The 19589-nt window shown below is 30.8% G+C and overlaps 10 protein-coding genes across 10 annotated transcripts; 7 read left to right on the forward strand and 3 right to left on the reverse strand. All coding sequences in view use genetic code 12, as the record gives it.

Annotated features, from left to right (window-relative positions):
• Positions 1 to 53: 53 nt before the first annotated feature.
• RJT21DRAFT_3133 (uncharacterized protein) lies at positions 54 to 1304 on the forward strand (the record flags this gene model as incomplete). The annotated part of the gene is made up of 1 exon (XM_064884119.1): positions 54 to 1304. The coding sequence occupies one exon, from the start codon at positions 54 to 56 to the stop codon at positions 1302 to 1304; it is 1251 nt and encodes a 416-aa protein (XP_064737195.1).
• A 966-nt stretch (positions 1305 to 2270) lies between these two features.
• Positions 2271 to 4046, forward strand: LYS22 (Lys22p). Its single transcript, XM_064882165.1, has one exon. The coding sequence runs from the start codon at positions 2367 to 2369 to the stop codon at positions 3627 to 3629; it is 1263 nt and encodes a 420-aa protein (XP_064737196.1). The 5' UTR covers positions 2271 to 2366; the 3' UTR covers positions 3630 to 4046.
• Positions 4047 to 5405, forward strand: RJT21DRAFT_121648 (zinc-binding dehydrogenase). Its single transcript, XM_064882166.1, has one exon. The coding sequence runs from the start codon at positions 4187 to 4189 to the stop codon at positions 5342 to 5344; it is 1158 nt and encodes a 385-aa protein (XP_064737197.1). The 5' UTR covers positions 4047 to 4186; the 3' UTR covers positions 5345 to 5405.
• Positions 5406 to 5517: 112 nt separating this feature from the next.
• Positions 5518 to 6362, forward strand: RJT21DRAFT_121649 (uncharacterized protein). The gene has a single exon (XM_064882167.1). It carries the CDS (start codon positions 5585 to 5587, stop codon positions 6260 to 6262), a length of 678 nt encoding a protein of 225 aa, XP_064737198.1. The 5' UTR covers positions 5518 to 5584; the 3' UTR covers positions 6263 to 6362.
• Positions 6363 to 9458: 3096 nt separating this feature from the next.
• RJT21DRAFT_121651 (DNA-binding ATPase) lies at positions 9459 to 13193 on the forward strand. Its single transcript, XM_064882168.1, has one exon. It carries the CDS (start codon positions 9581 to 9583, stop codon positions 13109 to 13111), a length of 3531 nt encoding a protein of 1176 aa, XP_064737199.1. The 5' UTR covers positions 9459 to 9580; the 3' UTR covers positions 13112 to 13193.
• Positions 13194 to 13230: 37 nt separating this feature from the next.
• RIM2 (Rim2p) lies at positions 13231 to 14769 on the forward strand. Its single transcript, XM_064882169.1, has one exon. It carries the CDS (start codon positions 13419 to 13421, stop codon positions 14553 to 14555), a length of 1137 nt encoding a protein of 378 aa, XP_064737200.1. The 5' UTR covers positions 13231 to 13418; the 3' UTR covers positions 14556 to 14769.
• RJT21DRAFT_45981 (uncharacterized protein) lies at positions 14571 to 15579 on the reverse strand. The gene has a single exon (XM_064884663.1). It carries the CDS (start codon positions 15434 to 15436, stop codon positions 14747 to 14749), a length of 690 nt encoding a protein of 229 aa, XP_064737201.1. The 5' UTR covers positions 15437 to 15579; the 3' UTR covers positions 14571 to 14746.
• A 1-nt stretch (position 15580) lies between these two features.
• MED8 (Med8p) lies at positions 15581 to 16355 on the forward strand. Its single transcript, XM_064884662.1, has one exon. It carries the CDS (start codon positions 15628 to 15630, stop codon positions 16312 to 16314), a length of 687 nt encoding a protein of 228 aa, XP_064737202.1. The 5' UTR covers positions 15581 to 15627; the 3' UTR covers positions 16315 to 16355.
• GDT1 (putative ribosome biosynthesis protein) lies at positions 16355 to 17556 on the reverse strand. The gene has a single exon (XM_064884661.1). The coding sequence runs from the start codon at positions 17443 to 17445 to the stop codon at positions 16396 to 16398; it is 1050 nt and encodes a 349-aa protein (XP_064737203.1). The 5' UTR covers positions 17446 to 17556; the 3' UTR covers positions 16355 to 16395.
• Positions 17557 to 17910: 354 nt separating this feature from the next.
• Positions 17911 to 19480, reverse strand: NDH51 (Ndh51p). Its single transcript, XM_064882170.1, has one exon. It carries the CDS (start codon positions 19452 to 19454, stop codon positions 17994 to 17996), a length of 1461 nt encoding a protein of 486 aa, XP_064737204.1. The 5' UTR covers positions 19455 to 19480; the 3' UTR covers positions 17911 to 17993.
• Between the last annotated feature and the right edge of the window lie 109 nt (positions 19481 to 19589).

Here is a 19589-nt window from a genome sequence, read left to right on the forward strand (position 1 = left end):
AGTCTGAATTTCTATGGTTATATAATTTTATACATTAATACTTTCAATTTAAAATGACTATTAACGATACAAATATCTTTTCCAAACAACCCACATCAACAGCTGAAGTAGTTGTAGGTGTGGGTAAATCCGCCCCTGGTGATGATAATACTCTTGATATCACTAGTATTGGCGGATTTTCTGATCCTGAATCTCAAACATCGGTTGGTGATAGTCAACATGAAAATAATAATAATAATGACGTTAATCTCAATCTTGATCTCGATCTCGATCTTGATGGTGAACAAACTGATGCCCATCGTGATGAAAATGATCCATTACTTGATTTTATCGAAGAAATTCCCTTATTAATTAGTGATCATGATGCATTTAGTGATGACGATCTTATTTCAGTGCAATCATCAATGAAAGCACAATTCAAACAGATAAATAATAACAATAACCAACATCCTAATCTTCATAGACCAACAGCTTTGTCAAAAGAAGTTACTGCTACTCCAGAAACTTCTGTTGCAGCCTCCCCAATTCATGAAAAAGAAAAGGAATTCATCGAAACCATCCAAAATCAAAATCAAAATCAAAATCAAAGAAAACAATTATCAGCTCCTGCTACTGCTGAAGAAATCAAAAGGTCTATTCAAAATAATGAATCTGTAGTATCAAAGATTAGTACAGATTCGTCTACTAGTGTTACCTCCGAATCCTCATCCAAAGTAGTAACTAAAGATGGGTTGACAGCTGATCAATTCAAACAAGAAAGAAATCAATTAATGTCTATCATCATCAAATATATCGCTACTAAGATTAATAATTCTTTCCCGCCAGAGGAACCAAAATTTAATGATGATTCCAATAAGAATAAGAATAAACAAAATGGTGCCAATCTTTCATTAGATAAATTCTTATTATTGTTAACTTCCCGATTAAAATTAAATTTAAATGTTTTTATGAAGGGAGTAATTTATTTATTTAGATACATGGATATTATTTACTTATTAAGATATCTTAATCAAACCAACAACTTTGTCAATTATAATGATATGGGATTCGAGCTTAAAAAGTTAATTATTGGTTGCTTTAAGCTTGCAATTCTTCGTGAAAAAAAATTAGGTCCTGGTAAAAATACTGATCAATTTAATTTCAATTGGTCTATTATCACCGGTTTACCCAATCATGAAATCAATCAAATTGTCAAGACAATCATGAATAGAATGAATGGTAAATTGATTATTAAGAATATTGAATTAGTAAGATTAAAGTCTGAAATTTTCAGATTTGTTAAAATGGTTGCAACGGAAGTTTAGTTTTAGTTTATATAGTTTAGCTAGCTTAGTTGTTTAGCTTATTTTTGTTTAGTTTAGTTTAGTTCAGTTCAGTTCAGTAAGGTTCAGTAGTTTGAACCTATAGTATTTCACATAAGTATGTGTATACGATTTAACTTCAGTGTATAGTAATTTCTAGTTATGTTTAGTTTTAGCAATTTGCAGCAATTCCGCAGTATGTTCGCTCAAGTGAGAGAGTGTATATACTATCGTTGGTTTAGTGGTTGGCGGCATGGATGTTATGACTCATAATTTCTCATGACCAATTTCAATAAAACTGGGCCGAACTGCTGTTTGGAGTGCAAACAATTTTGGAGCCAGTTACAGATACACACTTAATAATTATAATTGTTAGAGAAAACAATTTTGCTGGTAATTTGCAATTGCGATGACGCTGATGTTGTGGATGGTGTAGAGGATTAGATTATTTTTGTAGATGTAATATCGTAGACAGTAGAGTAACATTAACATTATAATCTGTTAGTGTGAGTAATAAGTAATAAGTAATGAGTAATGAGTAATTAGTAGAAGTTGTAAAATGATTAATCTTTTAAGTATATGGCGACGCACGTGCGTGTGTGCACATGACTCTTATCGCCCATAGAAATAAACTTCAGCCAGAGATGAGTCAGTTTTATCAAATGACGAAATCTGCGGCGAAATAATTATATCTGCCTAGATAGGAGTGAGTCAGTTACCTAATTAGGCAATCGATAGCTTAGCGCTCCGGTACAGAAAAATTTTTCAGCTAGTTTAGTATGGTATATGGGGAAGCCCTGAGCCTAGACAATGTAACTCATTACAATTTCGGTTTAGATTCATAGTTAAGCATAATAAACTATGGAGTTTTTTCAACAGATTATGACTAGCATATTTGTAGTGAAAAATTTTTTGAATTTTTAATTATATAAATATTGTAATTTCCATTTTTTTTAAACTTAAGCAAGAATAATATATTTCTTCCTCAATATTCTCTTCTTTAGATCTATTATTATCTTATTCAATTGATAATAATTATATATTATATTTCTAATAAAAAGTACAATGTCTGTTCCAACTAATCCTTATGGACCAAATCCTTCAGATTTTCTTTCTAATGTTCGTAATTTCGAAGTTATTGAATCTACTTTAAGAGAAGGTGAACAATTCGCTAATGCATTCTTTACTACTGAAAAGAAGATTGAAATTGCTAAGGCTTTAGATGATTTCGGAGTTGATTATATTGAATTAACTTCTCCTGTTGCTTCAGAACAATCTAGAAAGGATTGTGAAGCTATTTGTAAGTTAGGTTTAAAGGCCAAGATTTTAACTCATATTAGATGTCATATGGATGATGCTAGAGTTGCCGTTGAAACTGGTGTTGATGGTGTTGATGTCGTTATTGGTACTTCACAATTCCTTAGACAATATAGTCATGGTAAAGATATGAATTATATTGCTCAATCTGCCATTGAAGTCATTGAATTTGTTAAGTCAAAGGGTATTGAAATTAGATTTTCTTCTGAAGATTCATTTAGATCAGATATCGTTGATTTATTAAACATTTACAGAACTGTTGATAAGATTGGTGTCAATAGAGTTGGTATCGCTGATACTGTTGGTTGTGCTAATCCTCGTCAAGTTTATGAATTAGTTAAGACTTTAAAGTCCGTTGTCAGTTGTGATATCGAATGTCATTTCCATAATGATACTGGTTGTGCTATTGCTAATGCTTATACTGCTTTAGAAGCTGGTGCTAAGTTAATCGATGTTTCCGTTTTAGGTATCGGTGAAAGAAATGGTATTACTCCATTAGGTGCTCTTATGGCTAGAATGATTACTGCCGATAGAGATTATGTTTTATCAAAGTATAAATTACACAAGTTGAGAGATTTAGAAAATTTAGTAGCGGATGCAGTTCAAGTTAACATTCCATTCAATAATCCAATTACTGGTTTCTGTGCTTTCACTCATAAGGCTGGTATTCATGCTAAAGCTATCTTAGCTAATCCTTCAACTTATGAAATTTTAAATCCATCAGATTTCGGTTTAACAAGATATATTCATTTTGCCAATAGATTAACTGGTTGGAATGCTATTAAGTCAAGAGTTGATCAATTGAATTTGAATTTAACTGATGATCAAGTTAAAGAAGTTACTAATAAGATTAAGCAATTAGGTGATGTTAGACCTCTTAATATTGATGATGTTGATTCTATAATTAAGGATTTCCATGCTGATGTTTCAACTCCAGCTTTAAAGCCAACTAATGGACTTCTTAGAGAAGTTAGTGAAGAACCTTCTGCTAAAAAACCAAAAACTGCTTAAAAGAATTTTGTCTTTGTCGTAGTTTTTTGAATCCTTTAGCAGAAATATCAATCTCTCATTAACAGTCGTCTTTAAATAAAATCCAAAAAAAAGTATCATAAAATTTGAAAAATGAAAATCAATATCATTAAATGGACATTTATCATCCTTTTTCATCCATATTTTCAGTTCTTGTTTTCCTGGGTAATTTTTTTTAAAAAAAAAGAAAGAGAAGGTTAGTCTTTCTACGATTCATGACAATTTTGCTATTTATATTTTAATTAGTTTTTAGTTTATTTTTATTCATTTTCTTCACTTGTATTTCACTCATTTACTTGAAATATTAGTATTTTCATTAACCCATATTTCAATATATATAGACTGCAAAAATCTATTTTACGGTTCCTGTGTAGTCTCGGTATTAAAAAGTTGCGGTAAAGTTTTTTCCGACACCCCGCAAAATATGCCATTTCCGATACACTAAGATATATAAAATGATGTAAATTTCCATATATAGAGTTAAAGTTATAAATGATTTTATATATATTATATTATAGGTTAATTTAAGTCAGGTCATTATGCTTTCCCCAATATACCTTGACGATTTCATAAAGAAACACAATATTACTAGCTCTGCATCATCTAGTTCATCTAATCCCGTAAGTGTTCCGAAGACTCAAATAGCTTATGGATATGTTGAAGGAGAACCAACTATTCAAAAATTTACTAATTATCCTGTTCCAACTCCTAAATCTAATGAAGTACTTTTAAAAATTGAAGCTGCTGGTTTATGTATGAGTGACCCTCATGTTCTTATTAAAGGTCCAATTGTTTCATTAAATGAACCACCAGCAAAGAAATTTGTAATGGGACATGAAATCGCCGGTCTGATTGCTCTGGTTGGTGATGGTTTAAAAGATGATCCACGATATCAAATTGGTTCAAGATATGCATTATCAATCTCAGTAGCTTGTGGTACTTGTGATACTTGTCGTACTGGTCGTGATAGTGTTTGTTATGGTAATACTCTGGCTTATGGATTAAACAGAGATGGTGGATTCCAACAATATTTATTAATTGATAATTTAAGAAGTCTTCTTCCAATTCCAGAAGGTGTTAGTTATGCTGATGCTGCTGTTGCTTCTGATTCTGTATTGACACCTTACCATGCAATTCAAAAGATCAGACATTTACTTCAACCAACAGCAAAAGTGCTTGTGGTTTGTCTTGGTGGATTAGGTATGAATGGTGTTCAAGTATTAAAGAATTATGGTTGTAAGATTGTCGCTAGTGATGTAAAGGCAGAATTAGGTCCAATTGCTTTAGCTAGTGGAGCTCATGAATTTTATACTGATGTATTTGAAAGTGATCATGCACAAGAATCATTCGATGTAGTTATGGATTTCGTAGGAATTCAACCAACTTCTGATGTATGTCAGAGATTTGTTAAATTACAAGGGAAATATCTTACTGTTGGTCTTGGAAGATCAAAACTTTTCCTTCAAAATTATGAATTAGCTCGTCGTGAAATTGATGTTATCTTTTCATTTGGAGGTAATAGTCAAGAACAAATTGATTGTATGAAATGGGTTGCTGCTGGAAAAATAAAACCATTAACTACAATTGCAAAATTATCAGAAGTTCCATATTATTTGGATCAATTAGTTCAAGGAAAAGTTCAAGGACGTATTGTTTTTGAGCCAAATTCTGAAGAAAATATAAAGGCAAAGTTATAAGGTATATAGGAGTTATGTAACGAGTATTTAATACTATAACATTTAACAATTAACCCAGTAGTAGTAATAGTGGTAGTAGTTTACCGTGGGGTAAAGTCCTGTATTTTAGGACGCCTGTAATTTTCCGTAAGTCGGTCTAGCGAGCGACTGAAAAAAAACTCTAGTAGTGAAGATGAAGATCTGGCCGGATAAACTATTATTTATTATATATAGGAGCACTTAACGGCAAGTAATAATATAATGGCTAAGAAGGCAGCAGGAGAGAACTCTAAAAAGGCATCAGGTAATGCTAGAAAGGCTGAACAAGCCAATAAAAAGAGACAAGAAGCTGAAGCACAGGCTGAAGCAGAAGAAGCTTCTGAATGGGATAAAGGTTCAAAGAAAGGTAATAAAAAAGTTGAAGATGCAGCATTTAAAAAGGAAGAAGCTGCTCGTAAGAAGGCAGAAAGAGATGCTTTATTGGCCGCTGAAGAAGCTGCATTACCAACTAAACCATTACTGTCTAAACAGCGTGGAGCAGCTAAGGTTGCAGCCAAGAGAACTGGTAAAATTGATGATTTCCTTGATTTTAATAAAGATACTCCTGAATTAAGTGCTAGTGGATTAGATGCTGCATTAGAAGCATTAGCTTTAACTACAAAAGATGCAGGAATTTCTAATAAAGATATTGATAGACATCCAGAAAGAAGAGTTAAAGCAGCATATAATGCATATGAAGAGAAAAGATTACCAGAAGTAAGAAAAGAAAATCCAGGATTAAGATTACAACAAATTAAGCATTTGATTTTTAAAGAATTTCAAAAATCACCCGAAAATCCAATGAATCAAGATACAAATATTCATTATAATGCCAGTAATAATGAAGTTCATCAAAAGAAGCAAGAAGTTAAATCAACTAGAGAAAAGAAATTTACCTAAGGATATGTATATAAAGAACTTCAGAATATTAAATTTATTAGTTTATATAATTTTTATTAGTTAGTTAATATATAATTAGCTTATAAGCTTATAAAAAGAATAGTGATGATTATAAATTCGATCGCCCCTCAACACCAATTTTTTTTTGCTAATATTCAGCAACCCCGTTACCCGGAGCAAGCAAATACGAGACACAGTCATCGCGTACGTCAGATCTGGGACGGGTAGTTGAGGAGGAGTAATTAACCAAAATTGTAGTTTAAGAGGCGGAGTGATTATGGATATGGTTATGCTTATAGTATAGTATGAGTATAGTATATACGCTTGTATATTCAGTTGTATGTCAGGTGTTTATTACTGTTTAGTTTGTATACATTGTCTAATTTACTGTAGTATGATATAGCACGTTATACCGTGTAATGTGGTATGAATCATATAGACTTATGATATATCATTAGGGCATATCTCTCTATTGATCACTTAACCGTACTCGCTATAACTCTCATGAACTCTCATTGACTCTCATTGACTCTCTCTGTCTTGTTATCTGTCTCATACCATACTCTCCACACTGACCCAACCATCGGGTCGTGGCAATCGCCCAGAATCACCATCATAACAAAAAAAATTGCAAAAGTATAAATACTCCTAAATTCGCCCTGGAATATTGCTGGGACTATAGTCAGTTTACATTATTTCCAACACTTTGAATTATAATAGAGTCCAATTTGTGTTGTACAGTTTGGGAGTGTGTATTGGATCAATTGGCTACAGAAATTTCCAACCGTTTAACGTAAATTTCATAGAATTCTTTGAGATTTATACTGTACCATAGTAAAGACATTAATTAACATTAACTAATTAACTTTTAAAGTTCATAATAATAGTAAATGATTAGTTGTTCAAATTGTCACATTCACATTCACATTCACATTCACATTCATATTCTCCTCATATAATTTTAAAATTATCATGTCAAGATTAGAAAGATTAGTAGTCCTTCTAGAAACTGGTTCAACACCATTTATAAGAAATACAGCAGCTGATCAATTATCTGATTTAGCTAAGGGACATCCTGAAGAAATTATTAGTTTATTAGGAAGAGTATATCCATTTTTAAAATCTCCTAAATGGGAAACAAGAATATCAGCTGCTCGAGCCTTTGGAGGTATAATAAATCATGCAGAATTATGGGATCCAAATTCTGAACAATCAATAAAACGTGAACAAGATGAAGAAGAATTTATTAAAAAGGAACAAGAACAAGATAAATTAATTGAAGAAAGTATTAATATTCAAATTAAAAAGGAACCTATTCATAATGAAATTAAAATTAAATTAGAACAAGATGAAGAATTAAAGAAATTAGATGATAATTTAACAAATTTAGTTACATTTGATTCATTTAATTTAGCAGAAATTCTTAATAGTGGTAAGAAATTCTTATCATCTAATTCTGATGATATTCCTCAAAGTGGTGATGAACCAGAATCAGTAACTAATACTAATTCAATATTAAATAAAATTAAAAAGAGAAAAGTAGAAGTGATAGATTCAACCATAAAAGGTGAAAATGAAGGTGCTGCATCTGATGTAGATATGATGAAATCTGAATCAGGTAATGGTACATCTTCATTATCTCCTAATACAGGATCACATTCAGCTACAAATACTCCTCCACCACCAACCACCCCTACTGAAACTACTGGTGGTAAACCAATGTCAAGTGCTCGATTAAAAGCCATGCAAAAGAGAAGAGCCAAAGTTCAAGCCAAATCCTCTGGAAGAATAAGACCCATAGATATCTCTCAAAGTTCTATATCACGACAAATGATTGAAGATGGAGAAGGAGTAGAAGAAGATTCTAATAATAATAATAATGGAGATAATGATAGTTCTGATAATAATAATAATAATAATAAACCTCAATATGATATAACCTCTCAACAAGGAGGAGAAAAGCTTGTGGTTGAAGCACGAGCTCCTGAATTATCACCATTATTATCTCAACATAATAAAGTTGCAGGAATGATTTGGCAATTTCAAGGAGTTTATGAATTATTATTAGATGATTTATTTGATGAAAAATGGGAAATAAGACATGGAGCAGCATTAGGATTAAGAGAATTATTAAAGAATCAAGCAGGAGGAGCCGGTAGAGTTATGAAGAAAAGTCGAGAAGAAAATGATTTAAATAATTATCGAACTTTAGAAGATTTATCAGTAAGATTATGTACATTATTTGCCTTAGATAGATTTGGAGATTATGTATCAGATACTGTGGTTGCACCAGTTCGAGAATCAGGTTGTCAAACTTTAGGAGTATTATTAAATCATTTAAATGAATCATTAGTTATAAAAGTATTTAATTGTTTAAGTACTTTAGTACTTCAAGATAATTTAGGAGTTAAACGAAAATGTTGGGAAGCCAAACATGGAGGTATACTTGGATTAAGATATTTAGTTTCAGTAAGAAAAGATGTATTACTTACATCACCTGAATTACTTGATCAAGTAGTTGAAATAGTTCTTCATGGATTAAGAGAAAGTGATGATGATGTTCAATCTGTGGCTGCCTTAACTCTTACACCTATTGCATCAGAATTTGTAAATCATAAACAACATTTAATTCATACATTATTAGAAGTACTTTGGGATAGTTTAATTAATCTTCGAGATGATCTTTCTGCATCAATTGGATCAGTTATGGATTTATTATCAAAATTATGTGATCATCAATTAGTTATTGATATAATGCAACAAGATTCAATGACTGAACCATTTGAAAAATTAGTTCCAAGATTATATCCATTCTTAAGACATTCTATAAGTAATGTTAGAAAAGCAGTATTAAATACTTTAAGTAAATTTCTTGATATTAAAGATAATTCCACCAAGAAATGGATTAATTCTCAAGCTTTAAGATTAATATTTCAAAATTTATTAGTTGAACAAAATCATCAAATATTACAATTATCATTACAAGTTTATGATAAATTATTAATACAAATTGATATTAATAAAGATAATTTATTAACTATAGAATCAATCTTTGATTATCAATCTTTATTAACTTTATTAATGACTCCTATAGGATTTTCAAGACATAATTATAAAATGAATACTAGTTTAATTATAAGACCTTCTGGAACAATTCTTGGACCTTTACAAGAAGAAAAATCTTCTTCATCTAATAATAATAATAATAATAATAATAATGGGAAAAAGAGGAAACAACCTGATTTAATTACAAATGATATTCCTATAATAGAAGAATTAAAAGTTAATATTGATGCTCCTATATATAAGGGAGATGTTATGTTAATTGGTTATGATAAATTTATTGCTATAAAATGTGCTGCGGCTCATGCCTTTGGGAATACTTTATCATATATTAATAATAAAGATACTTTAATTATAATCTTTAAACAATTAACTAATTATTTAAATGCTAGTCATGCTACATCTCGAATGACTTGTTCATTAATTCTTGAAGAATTTGCCAATTGTTTAAAGAGTCGAGATTTAAATCCTCTTGATATACCTAATATTCAAATATTTAATGAACCAATTCTGAATATTCTTCAAACTCCTGAACAATTACCTCATTTCCGAGAATTGGTTCCTACATTAAAATCAGTTAGAACTTCATGTTTACAATTACTTGATATTTTTATAACTATTGCTAAAGTAATTCCTAATAAAATTCCTCAATTACCGGTAGTTGTTCAAGGAGAAAGTGAAGCAGGTCCAGGAGCATTTGGAATTGAAATTGCTGAGAAATTAATTAATGAACAATTTGATAAATTAAAACGGAATTTATCAGCTGCTGCTAAAATGACAGCTAATCAACCATTAGAAGATGCAAAACATCGAATAATTATTGCTATTGAAGAAGCTAAATTAGCTCGTAATAATCGTATTACTGGTATATTAGCCTCATATTCTGCTGCTTCAGTAGCCTTATATGGAATTCCCAAGAAATTAAATCCAGTTATAAGATCATTAATGGATAGTGTAAAGGAAGAAGAAGTATATTTATTACAAAAGAGATCTGGTCATGCAGTCTCTCGATTAGTTGAAGAATTAAATAAATCAGGTAAAAAAGGTGCTAGTGAAAAGATTGTTAAAAATTTATGTGCATTTGTATGTGTTGATACATCTGAAGTACCTGAATTTCATCATAATGTATCATTTAAGGATAATATTTTATCATTAAGAAAAGAAGAAGCTAAAACTGATCCTGCTGATATAGCAGCTCATGAAAAATCTGTTCATATTGCAAGAATTAAACGTAATGGTGCAATAATTGCCTTAGAAGCTTTACTTAATACTTATAAATCAAATTTATTTATACAAGTTCCAAAAATTAAAGAAATTATGATTGAACCATTAAAACTTTTAAGTATATCTTCAAGTGAAGAAATAATTGAGGATGAATTAAAAGGTCAAAGTATTATAGATGCTTTAGGAGTTGTACGAGCTTTATTACCTAAAATGGATAAAGCATTACATAATGAAATAGTTGAAATGTTACCATTATTATTACCAGGATTAAAATCAGATTATTCAGTATTTAGATATTCAACAGCAAAATGTCTTGCCACTATATGTTCAGTAACTCCAACTCGAGCATTTACTTTTTTAGTAAAACTGGTATTACCTATGTTAAATAATGCCTTAAATATTAAAGAAAGACAAGGAGCTATTGAAACTATTTATCATGTATCTTCAACTATGGCTCTGGATATTTTACCTTATATAGTATTTTTAATTGTTCCAGTATTAGGTAGAATGAGTGATTCTGATCAAGATGTTAGAATCTTAGCTACAACCACTTTTGCATCAATTATTAAATTAGTTCCATTAGAAGCAGGTATACCTGATCCAGAAGATATGCCAGCAGATTTATTAATTGGTAGAGATAGAGAACGAGATTTTATTCAACAAATGATGGATCCAACCAAGATTCAATCATTTGATGTTCCAGTAACTATTCGAGCTACTTTAAGAAAATATCAACAAGAAGGAGTTAATTGGTTAGCATTTTTAAATAAATATCATTTACATGGAATCTTATGTGATGATATGGGTTTAGGTAAAACTTTACAAACTATTTGTATTGTATCATCTGATCATTATTTACGAGCAGAAAATTATAAATTAGCTCAAGCCCCTGAATTTAGAAGATTACCAAGTTTAGTAGTTTGTCCTCCATCATTAACGGGTCATTGGGAACAAGAATTAAATCAATATGCTCCATTTTTAAAAGTATTAGTTTATGCTGGAGGTCCGAGTGTTCGAATCCCTCTTCGATCGAAAATCCCCGATGTCGATATAGTTGTAACATCTTATGATGTTTGTCGTAATGATGTAGAATTTGTTTCAAATTATGATTATAATTATTGTGTCTTAGATGAAGGACATATTATAAAGAATGCTGCCTCTAAATTAACTAAATCAGTTAAAAGAATTAGAGCTGAACATCGACTTATATTATCTGGTACTCCAATTCAAAATAATGTATTAGAATTATGGTCATTATTTGATTTTTTAATGCCAGGATTTTTAGGTACAGAAAAGGTATTTCATGAAAAATTCGCTAAACCTATAGCCGCAAGTAGAAATAGTAAAACTTCATCAAAGGAACAAGAATTAGGAGCTTTAGCATTAGAAGCTTTACATAAACAAGTATTACCATTTATGTTAAGACGTTTAAAAGAAGATGTTTTATCTGATTTACCTCCAAAAATCATTCAAGATTATTATTGTGAATTAAGTGAACTTCAACGGAAACTTTATAAAGATTTTGCTAAGAGTCAAAAGGCATCAGTTGAAGAAAATATTTCAAAAGAAGGTGAAACTGAAGCAAAAACTCATGTATTTCAAGCTTTACAATATATGAGGAAATTATGTAATCATCCAGCATTAGTATTATCACCAAGTCATCCAAAATTTAGTGAAATAATGATATATTTACAACAACAAAAGTCTGAATTAAGAAGTATTGAACATGCACCTAAATTATTATCATTAAAGACATTATTATTAGAATGTGGAATTGGAGTTCAAGATAGTGATTATTCAGGAGGAATTAAATATAAATCAAAGAAACAACAACAACAACAATTAATTAGTTCAGAAGGAGTAATATCTGAACATCGAGCATTAATATTTTGTCAATTAAAAGATATGTTAGATATTGTAGAAAATGAATTATTAAAAAAATATTTACCATCAGTTACATATATGAGATTAGATGGTAGTACAGATCCAAGAGATAGACAATCAATTGTTAGAAAATTTAATGAAGATCCATCAATTGATGTATTATTATTAACTACAAAAGTTGGAGGATTAGGACTTAATTTAACTGGAGCAGATACAGTAATATTTGTTGAACATGATTGGAATCCAATGACAGATTTACAAGCTATGGATAGAGCTCATAGATTAGGACAAAAGAAAGTGGTTAATGTTTATAGATTAATTACTAAAGATACTTTAGAAGAAAAAATTATGGGATTACAAAAATTTAAAATGAATATTGCTAATACTATAGTTAATCAACAAAATGCTGGTTTAGCATCAATGGATACTAATCAATTATTAGATTTATTTGATGTGGATGAATCAGCTACAAGAATTGTTGAAGAAAAAGAAATAGAATCAGAGAAAAAAGATGGTTCAAGTACTAATACTGGTAATGGTCAAGTTCCTGAAGATGTAGGAGCTGGAGGTCTTACTGGTAAAGCAGCAGGAGCTGTTGGAGAATTAGCTGAACTTTGGGATGCTTCACAATATGAAGACGAATACAATCTTGATAATTTTATTAAGAATTTAAAGTAGTAAGTAGATTTATATACTGTATAAAGTGTACTTATAGTGTATTATATATTATATTATATATTATTATATTATTATATTATTATATTATTATAGGAGTAGACCATGTGACCTGTGTGGTCCTCCTCGTCCTTGGCGAATTCTAGCGACCCCTCGCTAAATGATACATCGCACTGAGCACCAAGTAGCAGCTGTGAAAAAAAAAAAATATTTGTGAGGGATTGCAGACTCAGACTCATCACTATACCCCGTGAACTGTGCAAACCCCTTAAGTTACTATTAGTATTCTACTACTAGGTAGGACGGAAGTATGTCTAGAACCAATAAGATTGCTGAGCTTGAAAAGGAGGCACAGAAATCCTTCCCTTACTTAGTGTCGGATGAGAAGTCATCGACACTTCGAGATTCTGAAAATTTGACCTTGGAGTCAAAGACTCAGACTCAGACTCAGACTCAGATTGACATTAACACTAAGAGTCATACTAAACCTCAAGTTCAACCTAAACCATGGGTCCATTTTGTGGCTGGTGGAATAGGTGGAATGGTTGGAGCAATAGTGACATCACCATTGGATGTTATTAAGACTCGATTACAATCAGATGTATATCATACAATGTATAATAAAGCTCCTAAATCTAATAATCCACTAATTCAAACTGCTCAACATTTAAAGGAAACTGGATCAGTAATTCGAGATTTATATATAAATGAAGGTTATCGAGCTTTATTTAAAGGTTTAGGACCAAATTTAGTAGGAGTAATTCCTGCAAGATCAATAAATTTCTTTACTTATGGTGCAACAAAGGGATTTATTACAACTAATTTTAATAATGGACAAGAAGCAACTTGGATTCATTTATTATCAGGTATTAATGCTGGATTTGTTACTTCGACTGCCACTAATCCAATTTGGTTAATCAAAACTCGTTTACAATTAGATAAATCTAAAGGTAAACATTATAAGAATTCCTTTGATTGTTTTAAACATGTACTAAAAAATGAAGGTTTTAAAGGTTTATATAAGGGATTAAGTGCTTCATATCTTGGAGGTATTGAATCGACTTTACAATGGGTATTATATGAACAAATGAGAATGTTTATATATAAAAGATCTCTTGAATTACATGGAACTGATCCAAATAATAAAAGTACAAGAGATCATATTTTAGAATGGTCAGCAAGATCTGGAGCTGCTGGAGCTGCTAAATTTACTGCTTCATTAATTACTTATCCTCATGAGGTTGTAAGAACTCGTTTAAGACAAGCACCTTTAGAATCAACTGGTAAACCTAAATATACTGGATTAATTCAATGCTTTAAATTGGTAGTTAAAGAAGAAGGTCTTGCCAGTATGTATGGTGGTTTAACCCCTCATTTATTAAGAACTGTTCCTAATTCTATCATTATGTTTGGTACTTGGGAATTAGTCGTTAGATTATTATCATGATTATCATTTAAAATTCTATCATTTTCTTAATTCGTCTTTTTTATTCTTTTAATACCGGGAGTTCAGTTTTTTTTTATCTTGTCGTCAAGTGGTTAATGGTTTGGGTTCTTCTATACAATGTAACTCTATTAAAATATCTTGTACATACTCATCAGCTTGTAAATATTATATACATTTATATACTTATACACTTATACATAATCATTATTATAATGTTTTCTTTTTGCATACTCTTCTTCTTCAGGTGCAAGTTCACCCTCTTGCTCATACTCACTATCTTGATCATCTTCAACATTTCCCTCTATTTGTCTGACTTGCGCACCAGAATTTGGTGATAGTTTCTTATTCTTACTGGTATTTTGAACAAGCTTATAAAATCGCGGTGGCTCACCATCTGGTAGTACCACTTTAAGTGTATCTATTATTGGATCTCTTTTTGGTTTACTATAATATTTCCCTTTTAATGGCTTAACCAAATTAGGTAATTGGTCAGTCCCTTCTAAATTCGGTACTTTACCCAATGGATTTAATTCGGGATTAAAATATATAGATTCTTGACCCCATAATTTACTCTCATTTATCTTCTTCTTCTTTTCATTTTCTTCTACTTGAGCTAAAAATTCACTCACTTTCTCATAATGAAGTTTCTTCTTAATTATATAGTCCCAATCTTCCTTTAGTCGTACTAAGTGATTCTTATCCTTGTCTGAAATATTAGTTAGACTTTCCAATCTTTGTATTTGATGATATATCTTTATGGGATTAGCATCACGAAGTCGACTGGTTCGTAAATCATCTTTTTGTCTCTGTTGAAGCTTTTGTTGCTGTTTCCTCTCATTTTGCTTCAACTCGGCTGCTAAACTCCAATTACCTCGTATCATTATCGTCTTATTAAGAGAAGATCTATTAGTTATACTCCCATCTTTGTAAGGTTAGATCTATAGTTAAAATTCCAGTCACGTGATTTTCGCTACAAAACCTCAAAATCTAAGCTATGCTAAAGCTAAAACTAAAGGTTATGGTAAAAGCTCAAAACTGAAGTATATATACAGTCTGTATCTTTAAATTAAATATGAGTCAAAGTGCCGGATTGATCCGGAAGAAGACAAGTCCACCAGTTCAAACAGATAACTCACAAATCCCTACAGAATCATTAGAAGCTATACGAAATCGATTAAATCAAGTCCATTTATCATTACGAAAACTTGCTGAACAAGTTAATCTGCATAATAGACATCCTAATAAGGTGAAATTACCTTCATATGCACATTTTCAAAGTCAATTTCAAGTATTAATTACTCAATTACATTCTATAGCTACAAATATTAGTTCTAATGATGAATTATTAATGAATACAAATGTATATCCTACATCATTATTTCCAACTACCCAACATGAAGGATTATTAACAACTTTATTAAGAAAAAAACCATTACCAGAAGTAGATGAATGGATAGAAAGTGCGATAAAGACAAGAGATACTGTAAATGGTGATGATCGAACTTTACAACGAGATGATGAATTTGCTGAATGGTGTTTTGCAAAAGTTCAAGAATTACGTGAATCTTTCCAATTTTATGGATTTCATACAGTTGAAGAATTAGATTATTTAGAAACTGAGGAAGGTAAAAAAGAAGCTCATGAAAAGAAAGATGCTGAAAGAAAAAAGGAAGATATTGAATTAAGTATAACTTCAGGAGGTACTAAAGGATTAAATCCAAATCAAGTATTAAAATTTATGTATCAAGGTGAGTTATAACATTTTCTATAATATTCTTAAAAAGTAGTTATGTAAATTATGTAATGTCTAATTTACAATGTATATACATAATTTAGAAATTTAACCTTCAAGATCATAATAAGCATTGTAAAAGTATAAAATTGAGAAAACAAAGAATGCAATAGCTCCACCTAAAGTTACATTTCTCATTGAAATCTTTTTAGCTAATAATTTACCTCCAATACATGCAGCAGCAGTACAAACTCCATGACCAATAATAGCCCCTAAAATAACAAACCAATAATCAGATCCGGCTGCCATTGCAATGGTTGCAATTTGAGATCTATCACCCCATTCACCAAGGAATGTCATAACAAATACTTGAATCCAAACTGGTGATAATACAAATTCTGCTAAATTTTCAAAATTAGTTAAAAAGTCAGAATACCATTCTTTAGTAACAGGAGTAGTAGTTTGAGAAGTACCTTGTTGACCAGCTTCAATATCATTCATTTGACTATTAATTTTACTCATAGCAATTTCTTCTTCTACTTCAGCCAATTCTTCTTCAACTCCTAAATCCTTTGACATATTTAATCCTTCATTTAATAATTTACCACCAAATACAAGGAATAAAATTGCAGCTAAGAATTGAGTAATTCTTCTTGAAATTAATGTTGGTAATGCATGACCTACAACACCAGATAATATAGTCATTACAACTAATGCACTAAATGCAGCTGAAAATACAATAAATCTTGAATTTCTCATAGCCATTAATGCAGCAATTAAGAAAGTTTTATCACCAATTTCAGATACAATAATCATTGATACAGACATAATGAATGAATTATAAGAACTTGGTTCTTCTTCATCTTCTGAATTTGATTGTTTATAAGGATTTAATGGTTGTTTTTCATGACTTGGAGTTGGATGATTATCTTCTGGTTCAATCTTTTTAACTCCAATTCTAGATTCAGATTTTGAATTTGATGATTCAGATAATTCGATATTTGTTGATCCAACTTCATCATCAGACTTGAGTTTAATTGAATTAATTGAATTACTGGTAGCTGAAGTATCCACTACTGCTGCATCCACTACTGCGGCAGCAGCATGAGCTCCAGTAACCACTAGACTTGCAAGTAATAATACTTTACCAAACTTCATACTAGAACACGTAATAAGAATATATCTATAAGTATAATACTACCTCCGATGAAGTGACAAACACGTCCAATTAATACTGATCTAAATTAATGAAAATTATAAACTCTCAATAGTTAAAAAAAAATTCCACAAATTTAGTACACCGTCACTAATTAACAAAGTACCACTTACACCGAATATTTTCAGATCTAGCAGGTCCAGTTCGGAGTAGTAGGTTATCTTTATGCCCGTTCAATTTTTTTTCACTCGCCGTAAGTTGGAATTTTTCGGAGTCAAAGGAGGGGAAGATCAGGGCCGGTCTACTACTTACAATATGAGTTATAAACTTTTTAACGAATATATAAATATAGTAATAAGTAATAATATAAATGAAAAATGACTAATGTAACAAAATGTATATAGAAAATCCAGTAAAATTAAAATTACAGGAATTAGAAAAGAATATCCAGAGGAGATACTATGCAATTTTTTTTTTTTTTGTGTAGGTATGATTAATGATTAAACAATCAATAAAGAATGATTGTATGTGATATATCTATGATGATTGATTAATGATGGGCTGGAACGGGATTGTCAACCACTCTACCTTCTTTGACTTTACCACCTTCTATCCAACCACCATAACCAATGGTTTCATTCTTAGCTTTAAATTCATTAATTCTATCTACCATGACAGGTCTAAAAGATTTAATTAAACCTTGAATTGGCCAAGCAGCAGCATCACCTAAAGCACAAATAGTATGACCTTCAACTTCTTTAGTTAATTCAAAAATCATATCAATTTCCTTTTCAGTAGCTTGTCCAGAAACAAATCTATCCATCATTCTTTGTAACCAAGTTGTACCTTCTCTACATGGAGTACATTGACCACATGATTCATGCTTATAGAAATGAGCAAATCTTTGAATAGCTCTAATGATATCAGTTTGTTTATTTAAAACAATAACAGCTGCAGTACCTAAACCTGATCCAACATCTCTTAATGCATCATAATCCATTAAAACATTTTCACAAGTTTCTTTGGTCATAATTGGAACTGATGATCCACCAGGAATAACTCCTAATAAATTATCCCATCCACCTTTAATACCACCACAATGTTTTTCTAATAATTCTTTTAATGGAATTGACATTTCTTCTTCAACAGTACATGGTTCATTAACATGACCAGAAATACAAAATAATTTTGTACCAGAATTTCTTTCTCTACCAAATGATGCAAACCAATCTCCACCTCTTCTTAAAATAGTTGGAGCAACAGATACAGTTTCAACATTAGCAACAGTAGTTGGTCTACCAAATAAACCAACACCAGCAGGGAAAGGAGGCTTTAATCTTGGTTTACCAGCTTTACCTTCAATTGATTCAATTAATGCAGTTTCTTCACCACAAACATAAGCTCCCATACCACGATGAATATAAACATCAAAATCATAACCTGAACCACAAGCATTTTTACCAAGTAAACCAGATTTATAAGCTTCATTTATAGCATTTTGTAAAATAACTGCTTCATTATAAAATTCACCTCTAATATAAATATAAGCAGCAGTAGCATTCATACCTCTACCAGCTAATAAACATCCTTCAACTAATTTATGAGGATCTTTTCTAATAATTTCTCTATCTTTACAAGTACCTGGTTCACCTTCATCAGCATTAACTACTAAATATCTTGGTCCAACATTTTTTTCCCAATTTGGAGGATTCATAAATGACCATTTAAGACCAGAGGGGAATCCAGCACCTCCTCTACCTCTTAAACCAGATTTTTTCATTTCATCAATAATCCATTTATCACCTTTTAAAATAATTTCTTTAGTTTTATACCAATCTCCCATCTTTTGTGCTGATTTTAAATCATGTCCATAAGTTCCATAAACATTTTGGAAAATACGATCAGAATCTTTTAATCCACCATGAACTCGATTAGGATTAGCCGCTGGATCGGCAATTGTAGCCAAACTACGCTTCCAGCTACTTGGCTGTTGTTTTAAGCTACGAAGCATTATCCTGGTCTTACTTATTATTAAATCTTTAATCTTCTTATGGCCCTTCATTCATTTGACAGTTTATAAATTTTTTTGGACTGTAAAACTGCGTGTGTGCACCGAATTGCCTAATTAGTCCATCATCTTCACTAT

The sequence above is a fragment of the Scheffersomyces amazonensis genome (genome assembly GCF_036850825.1).
Source record: "Scheffersomyces amazonensis strain UFMG-HMD-26.3 chromosome Unknown RJT21scaffold_5, whole genome shotgun sequence".
In the NCBI taxonomy this organism is placed as follows: domain Eukaryota; kingdom Fungi; phylum Ascomycota; class Pichiomycetes; order Serinales; family Debaryomycetaceae; genus Scheffersomyces; species Scheffersomyces amazonensis.